This window comes from Protopterus annectens, chromosome 3.part1 (assembly GCF_019279795.1).
Source record: "Protopterus annectens isolate FY-2018-M chromosome 3.part1, PAN1.0, whole genome shotgun sequence".
NCBI lineage: Eukaryota > Metazoa > Chordata > Ceratodontiformes > Protopteridae > Protopterus > Protopterus annectens.
The window spans coordinates 1,873,670,170-1,873,682,857 of NC_056732.1; the positions used below are offsets into that span (position 1 = coordinate 1,873,670,170).

Here is a 12,688-nt window from a genome sequence, read left to right on the forward strand (position 1 = left end):
TTGCTCCCCCAGATTAGGAAAACACATTGAATGCTTTCAGAAAACATTATCGCCAAGTGACTGAAAGAAAGAAGTATTCTGTTTTTAATTGTTTATAAGATTGTCTCCATGTAGATATGAGATCCAGATACAGAGTTTCTTCTACAAGCACTCATTTATTTGCTAGAGGAAATGTTTTTATTATGTTCAATGCTGTTCTTTATTTGCTTTCCACTTAAAACTTATTAGATCAAACCAAGGACCTTAATCCAGTCATTTCTCTATTCAAGAGTGGGAAAAAGCACATCAATTTTTCTTGTATCATGCTCTTTTGACCAGACTTTTCTTCTTTTTAACATCATAGTGCCTACATGTCTTAAAATTGAACAAGAAGAAAGAAAGAAGAAAAAAACAGGGGCATCTGTTTACTTTAGTATCCCTATTACACTTGATAATAAGAGAGAAAACTTTACTTTATAGCATGCAGTTTATATCATGTATTATAAAAATACTACTGCTAAGAACAAAATCTTGTTTTACCTACAGTTAACTCTTTCCTTCCTCTCCCCCCTCCTAAACATTCTTTCAAACATTAATGGCATGAATTAGGGCATCTGCTTTAGAGTCTCCTACAAGTTTAACAAAGTCAAAAAGTCCATTATTTCCAGATTTTCTTGTTCTGTCATGTTTCACAAGTATAATTTAGTCTTTATTACCAGAAGAACAGTAAGCAGAATTTCCTTCTATTTCCTTGCTCACTTTTTGTTAAACAAACTTTTGTATTTCTTCCTTAGCAAGCTCTGCATCAAAACAAACAAAACAAAATTGTCCCTCCAGGAAAGGATATTCTGAAAATAGCGGAGTACAGCAGCTTGAATCTCACACCTGCTTCTCGACATTCCCTCATTAGTAGAATAAATGTACTGCTCTTCTGCCTGGTGTACAGTGAGTTATCATTTTCCACAAATACTATGTCTCACACTTTAAGTACTTTGTCGTCCTGCCACAGTTTTGTCAGAATCAACTCCTTCTGCTGGTAGAATTGCAACTTGACTATTAAAGGTCTAGGTTGCTTTCTCATCGCTGGGTTTGGAGCATACACACAATGTGCCTTTTCAGTTAACAGCTCCTGCTGTGGAATACCAGTCCAGCTGCTTATTTGTACTTTCATAAAAGTAATATTGTCTGTTCCTTACAGCTTCTGTGGTATAGCAGAAAATCTAAGGTTTTCCCTATGTGCCCTGTCCTCCAATTCTATTATTTTTGAAACTTCTCTTTTTGGGCAGTCTCATATTCAGCCAGCCTTTTTTTCATTTCTGCCTCTGATTTTTGCAGTCTTATCACCTCATCTGTTTAAAGCATCTTCAGAAATGTTCAGCTTTTTGTTGTTGATGTACACCTTTAGTGTTTTGTTTATTTTTATCAGGTCTGAGTACATTTGACTTATTTTTCCCTCTAGGTTACTGGAAGTCATGTCTTGTACCAAAGCTGGACCTTACACTGCTTTATGCTAAACAGCTACAGAATTCCTCTGTCAGTGTTTTTTCCTCACTTTTTGTGATTGATTTTTTTTTTAGGTTCTCTGAGTTTCTTTTTTGCTGGCATCCAGGCATTGCACTTACTAGTCAGTCACTGAAATTTACCCAAAAATATGAGTTTACTGACTCTCTCTTCTGAGTCTCTGTTTTCACACTGGGAGAGCTGAAAATTAAGCTGTTACTCAATGTGCAGCCATCTTGGAAGTCAGCAGCAGTATGGATCCTTGGTACAGGTGGTAAGCGAGCTTTTCGGCAATGAAGTTCATTGTACACACGATGGGGTAATGTTATGCACGGATGCATGTAACAATAGAGATCTGTGTTACAGGTGGTAGGAGGCCTGTTTATTTCTAGAGTTTCATGATACAGGTAATATGTAGTAGTGTAGTTTTATTTTCTGTGAATCTGTACATCATCAAGATAGAGGTAGTAGGGCTGTACATCTTTAGTGTACAGGTGATGTTGATGTAGATTGTTTTGGGTGGGTCTGTGCATAGGTTCATAGACTGGTACTAGGCTATCGGCCCAAGGGCCTATACAAGCCTAGCCATAACAGTTCACTGACTATTTCTTCCCCCAATATTTACTTCCCTGGGCCCCTGTCTAGCAGGGTGACTGACATGTGATCCCCAGGGTGAATTTCCTATCTCCCATCCAATCATCAAGGTTCCTTTTGAAGAGAGCCAAAGAGGTGCTCTGCTTGACATGTATGGACAGTCTATTCCAGAGTATGGGGAGTCTCTGGGTCAGGAATCTATCCCTCCAGCATGTTTGGTTCATTGTTATGACAAGGGTTAGATCCCTGGAGCATGTGGCTCTGAGGCATTGGGATTATTTAAGTGTAGCATGTCCAACAGCTCTGAGTTTGACATGGCCTTGTATGTTAAGCAGCGATCGCCTCTGAGTAAATGATATGTAACAGGAGTATAGCTGGAGTTTTTTTAGATGGTCAGCATAGGGCATCTGCTTTAGGTCTGTGATTCTTTCTGTGGCCTTTACGGTTGTTGCAGATGTCTTGAGAGGTACATACCAAATGGGGCATTGTATTCTATAATGGGTCAAATGAGGGATGAACATAGTGGGACAATGACCTCCTTTTTTTTGGATGAAAAGCCCTTAGTGATGAGGTGTGCCACATAGAAAGATTTCCTGACTGTTGTGGCGATGTGGTTATCAAAGGTGAGACCTCTGTCCACCTGTGTCCCTAAGGCTCATCACATTTTCGGTATTTAGTGTACTGCCACCTATGTGGTAATTCACGGGTACATGTTTTTTCCCAAAGGGGATAACTATAGATTTCTTGGCATTGAGCTTGAGCCCATGGCTCTGGCACCAAGCATCTGTTTCTGTAAGGCCCTTTTGTAGAATATCCACATAATTTGGGGATTCAATAATGGCTCCCAGTTTGTAGTCATCTGCAAACTTTGTTAGCCAGAGTCCCTTAGTGTTGGCCTATACTTCAGAGAAGTAGTTGCCAAACAGGAGTGGTCCTGGAACCCTAAGGTACTCCACTTGTCACTTATCTGGAGCTGGATTTGCAGTCTGCTACTTTTACAGTGTGGGTTCTGTCAGTAAGCCAGTTGGCAACCCATTGAGTGATGTAGGGATTAATGGCCAGCTTAGTAAGTTTATCTATGATTCCAGAGTGGGGGATGGTGTTGAAGGCCTTACGATGTCCAGATAGGCTGTGGGGACTGCCTTACCCTCGTCCACAGCTCTGGAGACTGATTTGAAGAAGTCATTCAGGTTCAGGAGACAAGCTCGGCCCTTCACGAACCCAAACTGGGTGGGGGTCTAGTGTTTGAAGGTTGTCAATGTCTTTGCTTATAAGTTCCATGATAATACGTTCCATGTCCTTGCAGATCAGGCTAGTCAGACTGATGGGGCGGTAGTTCCCAGGATCCAAGGTGGATTCCCCCTTGTGGAGTGGGATAACTGTAATTGTGCACCACTCGGTGGGCACGAAGCCTGAGGTGTGGCTATGATTAAACATGACACTTAGGTGAGGTGCCAGTTCATTTTGTAGTTCATGTATTACACAGCCCAGGATATCGTCTGGTCCCATGGATGCTGTATTCTTAGCTTTGGAGAGTACGTTTTTTTACCTGTGTGGCCGTTATTACCGGAACTTGGCAATCTTTCGGTATTGAGATGGGCCCTTTAGGGGGTGCGGGGGGTGAAGTTGGGTAAAGCTGGCACTGAATCAGTCTGCCAGGATATTGGCAATATCCTTGGGATCAGTATATTTAATGCCATTCTGTTGTAGCTCAGAGTAGATCTGAGCATTGCCATTTAGATTCTTGACATAACTATAGAATGCCTTGTGGTTGTCGTTGGAATCTTTGGCAATTTTATTTTTGTAACTAGCTTTGGAGGATTTTATAAGGGATCTCAGCTTCTTACTGAGGCTGGTAAGGGAGTTTTTTGCATCCTGGGATTTTCCTCTTTTCTGCAACAGTTTCTTCCTTTTGTTGTAAAGTTTGTTTATGGCAGGGGACAACCAGATTGGCTTTTTTTTTTTTTTGGAAGAGAACGTCTTGATTCTATTTGGGATGGCACGATTCATGCACAAGTGTATGTACTCGTACAGTGCCTTAGTGTAGGATTCAGCAGTCAAACTTTCAGTTCCTGTCTGCATGGGTGTCATGAAGTTTGTCACTTTTGACTTGAGCAGCATGAAGTTGGCCTTGGAGAATTTTTTTACGGAGGTTTTCTTACTGGGGGGTGGGGGAGGGATGTGGCTGTCAAGGGTGATTAGCTTATGGTCAGACCTGATCAATGAGGGGGTGACCAGAGGTGTGGAGCATCGATTTCCCATGTTGGTGATGATCAGGTCTAAAATACTGGATACCCTGGTAGGACTATGGATTAGTTGGTCCAGGGCATTGGAAATTATGAATTCCAAGAACCGTTGGACAAAGGTGTTGGTACACGAGTAGTTTTCCCAGTTAATGGCAGGGTAGTTGAAATCACCCAGTATTAGAGTGTTTCCTTATTAACAAGGAGAGTTGAGTGCTTGTATCAGTTTAAGGCTTCCTAGTGCTTTCCAGCAGGTTTTGGAGCAAGTGCTAGTCACGGGGATGCTTAAAGGTAAGATGAAAAAACATGGTTTATCCTAAACACTGCAGTGTGCACTAGAGTAGTTAGATGTGAAAGTAGATAACTTAAGTTTTACCTGTCTAAAATCAAGGTAGGATTATGATACTGCAGGCAGAGAGACAGTATGGTGAATGCCCTGCATAAAAGTGCAGTTCATTGGCCCTGTTGATGTGCAGCCTAGATGAATGATTGGGTAATCCTAAATTTACTCCTGGGGTGGTGTCCATGTCCCTCACGGACAGAGGCAATTGGTATTAGATGCTATAACATAGGCTCATACCTCTTTGAACTTTGTTCACCTAGCTATTGAAAATTGGGAAGCTCTGGTTACCTTGTAAGGGCTCTTGGACCGTTAGCCTAGTAATCTCCTGTGGATCTATAAGCAGAAAGAGTGGTAAAGTGACATGTCTAACAGCTTTTAAAGCAGTTCGTTATTCGGCGGGGCACTTTTGTTTCTGTCTGCTGTCTGACAGCACTGAAGTATTTCCCTTGGTTTTAAAGGTTTACAAAGCTGGCAAAACTATTTATTCTCCTACATTTTTTCTTTTTTTTTTTTCTTTAACTTGTAGTGCATGTGGCTTTACCTGCTTCATGCACTACAAAGAATTATGATCTTTATTATGTGTTCTCATTATAAATGCCCCAAGTCACCTCTCAGGATGAATTGCTTGACATCCATGTCTCCAACATGGACGCTGGTTATGATCAGAGACCGAATCATTATCCTTTGTGTTCTTTATAAGTAAATGTTAAATGTCTTTGGCCACTAAGTCTTCTTACAAACATGTTATATCGGGAGAGAATGAACATTACTGGTCATCCTGCTCACTATCCCACTAAAGCTGTCATTGAATATAAAAATGAAAATATTGTTCATTTTCACAAATGGGCAACCAGTGCATCTGTGCCACATTTTAACATATCCGGTTACAATTTTTGCTGAAATATTTAAAATTCATCAATTGTCTAAATGAAAGTAACTCAAGTAAAGAAATTCTGTCTGCTTTCAGACACTAGAAAGCTTTGAAGACGTTGCTGTCAGGTTTTCAAGAGAGGAGTGGAAGATGCTAAGTAAACAACAGAAAGAGCTGCACAAGGAGGTGATGGTACAGAACTATGAGACCATGATTTCTGTAGGTAAGACGGGATTTCGGAGGTGTTATTCTTATTTGTGGGGTGCATGTAATTTAACTGTAGGAATGATAATGTTCTATGATGAGTGATGTGATGTGTTAGCATGTTTAGCTGCATGTAATTTAACTGTAGGGATGGTAATGTTCTATGATGAGTGATGTGATGTGTTAGCATGTTTAATCCCGTCTGAGAATGACATTGATTTGCGCAGCGTCAGTGTATCTAGTTTCTTATACTACTTTTTATTTGTTTTATGGTTCATAACTGCATTGAAATCTAGAGCTGGGAAACAGAGTCATTAAAGGAATGTTTAATGTGACAATAATAATGAAACTGATATTAGACACTGATAAGTGTCTCAGTATCCAACAACGTAGTTCATTACTTCAGCCATATTCTTACTTTATCCTTTCGAAGGCAGGACCCGAGCTACCTGGACACTGGATGAAGTAGTATCCGCTTGAGAGAGACCTAATGTTTGATTTATTTATTATTATTATTACTGCATGTTTTCTTTTAATTTAACAGAAAAGTTTAAGCTAAAAATACATGCATCTATGTCTAATTTAGTTTACTGTAAAATACACAATGTACTAATGAAAATTCCATTCATTAAATATCAGTTTGGTCTTTCTTAATTTTTATGTTTTGATTGCGTTTGTGTCTTCTGCTCCTTTTCCCCTTCCCTGTTATTATCTCCTTAATTTTCCTTCCCCTCTTTCTTTTCTAAATCAGCCGTTGCTTTCTTTCACTTTGTTTCCCTCACCAGTACAACCCCCTTTAACTATGTACAACCTATTTAAAATTGTTTCTAAGGTTCAACGTCTGTTATCTTTTCTGGCATCCACAGCCTGTCTGTTCCCAACCACTGTAATGCTTGTTGCACTCTGGGTAGGTTGAGTTCTCCGGTGGTACCATAGTCCTGTTCTCCTTTCCTTTTTTTAGGTTTAATGTACCTTAAGTCCTTTTATTTCTATCACTCCTATCCTAATGCTTCTCATTGCATTCTGCCCTAGCATCTCTCCCTTTCTCTTCCAATACTTCCTTACTGTGCTCTCCACCTTCCACTCTAATATCACCCCATATTCCCCTGTCATATACATGTCTCAGAGTCCGTTAATAGTACCCCCCCTTTTAAAATAACAGGGGCAATGGTACCTCAGCTTATTCTCTAAAATCTCCTTTTCATACCCTCGTATTGCTCGTACTAAAGCTGAAACCTTTAAATGTATTACTGTTCACTGTTCGGTACATGCAGGACTCTGCTATATATTGTGTAACTATGCAGGCTCTGTAGTCAGGCTGCCTTTTTGTTATTGCTCTCCTTAACCCTGCATTACCACTGGTACCCAATGGGTTGCTCTGTTAAAAACTTTGTCTGTGTGTGTTTTACCTGTGATGTGCTCATAGCAACTACCCATATTCTTGGCCATCTTTACTTGATATGTCACCTTGAATCAAGGGTTGCATACCTTGATTAGGATACTATTCCTAAGTGTAATGCATCCCACACTTGGCAGAGAGGGAGAGAAAAAAAAACAAACAAACTAATATATATATATATATATATATATATATATATATATATGTATGGATATGTGTGTGTGTGGGTGTGGGTGTGTATAAATATATTACTTATATATGTAGGCGGTAGTTGCACTATAAACGTATTTACACATGACATCATCTGTCATTTAATTACTTGCAATGTGACTCCTCATTACTCGGAGGTGAGCTAATTACTTATTACTATAATAATGTATTAAGTCCTGATCCAAAGTCTTGCTATAATTATGTTCCCCAGTACAACAGAAGCTGTCCTTCCAGATTTTCCATGTAAATGCCAACCCTTTTTCAACAAAACTAATGACTGCATAAAGTACCCCTTATTCTACAATGTTATTCCGTGTATTCCTTGGCAGTTTTTGCAAATCATCATTTGCTATCTTCAGGTCCCTTGTTATATATCAATCAAACTTTTTTCCTCTTTTCTTGTCTAGCTGCACACTCAGTTGCATATACTAAAGGTTGCTAAATTCCCTTCTTGTCAAGTTCCATAGCCTGTGCAAAAACCCTGCAGTTGTCTGTCTGTACCTTGTGTATCAATTATTTTTATTTGAGAAACCTCCCAAAGTTATTTCTTGCCTTCCATCACTTTTACAATACTCTTATCTACTCAGCATGTTTGGATAGCCACAACAGGCGTCGATCAGTACCTCTTCCATTTCATATGACTCTATTTTTGACAAAATGCTTATTTTTTCTCTTATGATCTCAAGCCTGCACTCCAAAACTTTCTTCCATTTTAACAATGGAAAATGTGGTATGGACCCTCTCTCAAAGAAGGCATTTTGATATCCTTCATATAGATATTCCCAAACCAGTTACCATTCCTCCGTGCTTGGAATCTTAGAGGGTGCCTTTGTTTCAGCTTCTTTTTTCCATTCAGTCTCAGACTACTGTTCCAAAAAGGCTGTCTAGATCCTACAGGGTTTAGGACTCACATCAAGTCCTATTGCTGACCCTGCAGTCATTTCAGCTGAGTTTTATAGAGGGGAAGCTAAACTGGTTCCAGTGCCAACCCACTTCCTGATCTTAAAGAAAGCACATCCTTAGACAGATATGACCAAAAACATTATACCTCTGTCAGTCTGTTCTTTTTGGCTATTAATTGTCAAACCTCTATGGTAACATTTCTCTTATCCATGTGGGTAGCATAGGTCAGAATTCTGAAAATGGCTGAGATTCCCAGTAAAGACTAAGGCTCTAATTTGGTAGAGATTCTCCATTCTGCCTCACCCATAGCTAAACATTCTATTAAATGTGGCTAGGATGCCATTTTTGCAGCTACTAGAGTTGCTGCTATTTGCTCTTTTATTGGTAGGCATGCTTTGCTAAGGCCCCAGTCCCTTTCTGAAAGCTTTAGGGTACAGGTGTTCAATGCCCGTCTTGCTAGAGATTTGTTTGGAGTCCCTCAGCTGAAGTCCTCAAGAAGATAGAAGAAAGGGGTAAAATCATGCAAGGTATAAAACACATTTTTCTTTCTCCAGTGATTTAGATATGATAGTAATTACCTTTTTTCAGAAACAACATTGAACATCAGGTAAATGTTAATTAAAAAATAAATGGCAATGAGGCTCTGAACCTATGCAGCCTGGATACTAGGGCTCCAATCATAATACAGACCACCCCTGTCTACTGTTGCCTTTTTACCCTTCCCACCTGGCATTCCTTTCTTCTTCCCATAGACTTGTTGGCAACTTTCCCTTTCCTCACCATTATGGGCAAGAATGGCTTCCAATATTTGGCTTTTGAACATCATAGGAAGAGGTAATAAGCGTCAGTGGAATTCCACACCAACACTCTTGGGCATTCCTTAGATTCCAAAAGACCAAGAACTCCCAATTCTACCTATTGTTTCAAATCATCTTTTGTAGTGCCTCAATTCTGGTGGGGAAATGTTTTTATTCAAGACTTTCTCTAGTTCCCCATAAAGAAGCAAATTGGAGGCCTATTCTAAACCTGTCCAGACTAAATATTTTTCTAAAGATTCCTCACTTCAAGATGCTCTCTTGTTTATTCAGTTTGTTTTTAGTGAAATGCTGTTCTGGTTACTCTGAACTTAAAGAATACACAAATATATAGACACACTTCTAGTTGCAAAAGTCACAGAAAATATTTGAAGTTGTCTGTCTTAGACTCAATACTATCAGGTTACTTCTTTACCCTTTGGAATATTTATAGCTCTACGGATATTCAGTGTGTCTGGCACCATTCATAAGTTTCTGTCGACTCCAAGGAATTCACATATGTCCTTATCTTGGCAACTGTCTGATGTAATATATTTACTCTTAACACCTTCTTAAAGGCCTTTGATTTTTTTCTGTGAACTTCCTCTAGAATGTTGGATTCACTCTCAGTCTAAAGAAATCCCTGAATCCTTCTTCCATAGTGTTTTTTTTTTTCTAAACTGCCTAATAAATAGGAAATGCTGGTTGGATTATACTATTTCTATACACAACATTAGCTTATAACATTTAAATCTACTTTATGTCTAGCAAATCAGAACTGTGACTCAAGTGGTGAGTTTCTCAAAATACTTGGGTTCATGGCTTCAGTAATCCTCATGGTCTCTTAAGTCAGGCTTCACAGGATGAAATTCTGGTGGTATCACAGTTCAGTCTGAACTCAGTACCAAATTTCACCAAATTTCTCTCAAACATCAGTGACCAAGATGGTTGCACACTGATCAACAGCTTAACTTCAGCTGTCCCAGTATGAAAACAGAAACTGCGAAACAACTGCCAGTGATATTGGCAGCTTGAGTAAAATTCAATTATTGGTTAGTAAGTACAGTGCCTGGATGCCTGCAAACAGGAAAAGTGAGCCTGAAAGAAAATCATCTAGAAAAGGTGGAGAGAAGATACTGGCTAGGAAGAATCCTGCAACTGTTTGGCAAAAAAACAGTTCAAGCTCCATCTTTGATGCAAGACATGGCTTCCAGTAATCTAGAGGAAAAAAAGTCAAATGTGCACAGAGATGATTAAAAAAACAAACAACACTGAAGGAGTAGATCAACTCAAGTAACAAAAGGCTGGAAAAATGAAAGAAGCTCTAAACAGATATTCAGATGAGCTGAGATCAAAATGAAGAAAAGCCTAACTGCGTATGAGACTGCTCAAGAAGAGATGTTTAAACAATGGTAAAATTAGAGAACAGAGCATATAGGGAAAATCTTGAAATTTTCTGCTGTACCAGAGAAACTAGAAGGAACAGACTGTATTAATTTTATGAAAGCATATATAAGCAACCAAACTGGTTTCCACAGCAGGAACTATTACTTGAAAGGGCTCATAGTGTATATGCTCCAAATCTGGCCACGAGAAAGATCCACGACTTTTATTAGTAAAGATACAATCCTACCAGCAGAAATAGTTGATGCTGACAACACTGCAGCAAAAGGGCAACGTATTAAAAGTTGGAGACAGTAGAGTGTGTTTGGAACATGATTACTGTACACCAGGCAGAAGAGAAACATATTCATTCCAGTAATCAGGAAATATTAAGAGGTAGCTGTGAGATTCAAGCTGCTGTACCCAGCTGTCTTCAGAATATTTTTTTTTCCTGGAGGATCAAACTTTTTTTTTTTTTTTTATGCAGAGCAGGCTAAGGAAAAATGCAAAAGTCTGCTCAAGTAAAAATGAGCCATCAAGCAGAAGGAGACTCTCTTTCTCGTTCTTCTGATAATAAAGCATATAAAGAGACTTTTCCATTGAAACCTTTCCATTGTTCCAAAGGAAAATGCTTGAAAGACAAAAAAGCACAAGGAGTTGACCAGAAGAATTGTGAGTACCATGGAATTGAACTGGAATCTGGATTTGAGAGATGGAGATGAATACGAAGAAGACTAGCAACACGGAAATTTGAGAATAAATGTGAGACTGCAAAGATTCATTTGCATTTGTGAAATATGGCTGTAGAAGAATTAAGTGGAAAGAGTGGACTTTTGCTGACTTTGTTAAATGTACAGGGAACTGAAAAGCATTTGCCTCACTTTGTCAGTATTGTGTGGATGGACATTGGGGAGGAGGAAGCAGTAAAAAGTAATTGTAAGTAAAACTATTTATTTTCTCAACAGTATTTGTGTGAAACCTTACTATAACATATGCAACTTATATTGAGAAAAGTATTTGCTGCTCTTTTATGTGATAAATGTATTAAAATAAACATATCTTTTTTCCTTTTCTCTTTCTTCTTCCTTCTTTTTTGGTATTAAAATATGGACATTTATAGTGCAGAAAGAGAAAAAAAGAGAGAAAAGCATGTTTAAATTAATATGCTGTAATCTTGGGATGTTGAGGTGGGGGTGGGATGCAAATGTATACAGAACATAAGTATACAGATCATAATATATGTAGAGCTGATATGTTTTCTCTTACTTTTGAACAGTTAAATGCCTACATTAAGACCCTTGGCTTAATCTAATATTTTTTTAGTGGAAGCAAGTAAATATGAGAACACTGAATACAATGAAAAGTTTTCCTTTAGCAATAAATGTTTCAGCTTGTCTTGCAGGCTGCAACAAACTTGTACTTTTTTCTCTTACTCTTCCATGGAGACAAGCTAAAGGCAGTAAAAGGACACTGGTTTCTTCAAGGCTAAAAGGTTAATGCTTTCTGAAAGTATATAAATAGTTTTCACTTGTGGGGTAAAGGTAAAAGAAAGAACAAGACACCAATTAGTGTAAGTAGAAGCAGTAACATGCATTATAGCATGGATAACCTCAGTTTCTGGTTAATTAGGGCTATCTATTTGGTACCAATGTTCCTATTAGGAGGGTTAAACTTCAGTATTTGAGGATGGACATAGTTATGTGCATTTGCATTAACTTAACAGGTTATGGGGGTGCTCTGGGTTGTGTTTTTTTTTTTTTTTTTTTGAGGGTTTTTATTAAAATAAAATGTCTTGTGAAATGTGGCACTGGTTTCAATGTTTATGATAACAAAAATGTATAAAAGATTAACCTGCCAAACATTAATAGGTGAATTTAACACAAAAGCTTGAAATAGACACTTAAAAAGCTGCCATATATAATATGTGGGAATTCTGACTTCTTACCATAAGGACGGCACTTTCCAGATTATCTTGGAATGTGATTTTTCATGGGTATAGACAAAAAGGAAAGAGAAGAAATGCAGAGTGCAAGTAACAATGCTACAAGAGATATATTTGTTAAGAGCCCTTAAGGCTAAACAATACACCTAATATACTTGTAATAGGTGACTCTATTGTCAGACACACTGACGCCCCGCTCACCAGACTGAACAAGGAGAAGGTCACTGTAAACTGCCTGTCGGATGCCAGGATCTGTCACATAACGCATGCACCCAGGTCACTCCAAAGCAAGTACAAGTATGACTCTGTCATTGTCCATGCTG

At 38.6% G+C, this 12,688-nt stretch overlaps 1 protein-coding gene across 1 annotated transcript in view; it reads left to right on the forward strand.

Annotated features, from left to right (window-relative positions):
• LOC122798797 (zinc finger protein 320-like) overlaps positions 1 to 12,688 on the forward strand; it is a 166,384-nt gene that overhangs the window by 62,425 nt on the left and 91,271 nt on the right. The window contains exon 2 of the mRNA XM_044067910.1: positions 5,627 to 5,753. Within this exon, the coding sequence (XP_043923845.1) occupies positions 5,627 to 5,753 (127 nt within the window). The remainder of the gene's footprint in view (positions 1 to 5,626; positions 5,754 to 12,688) is intronic.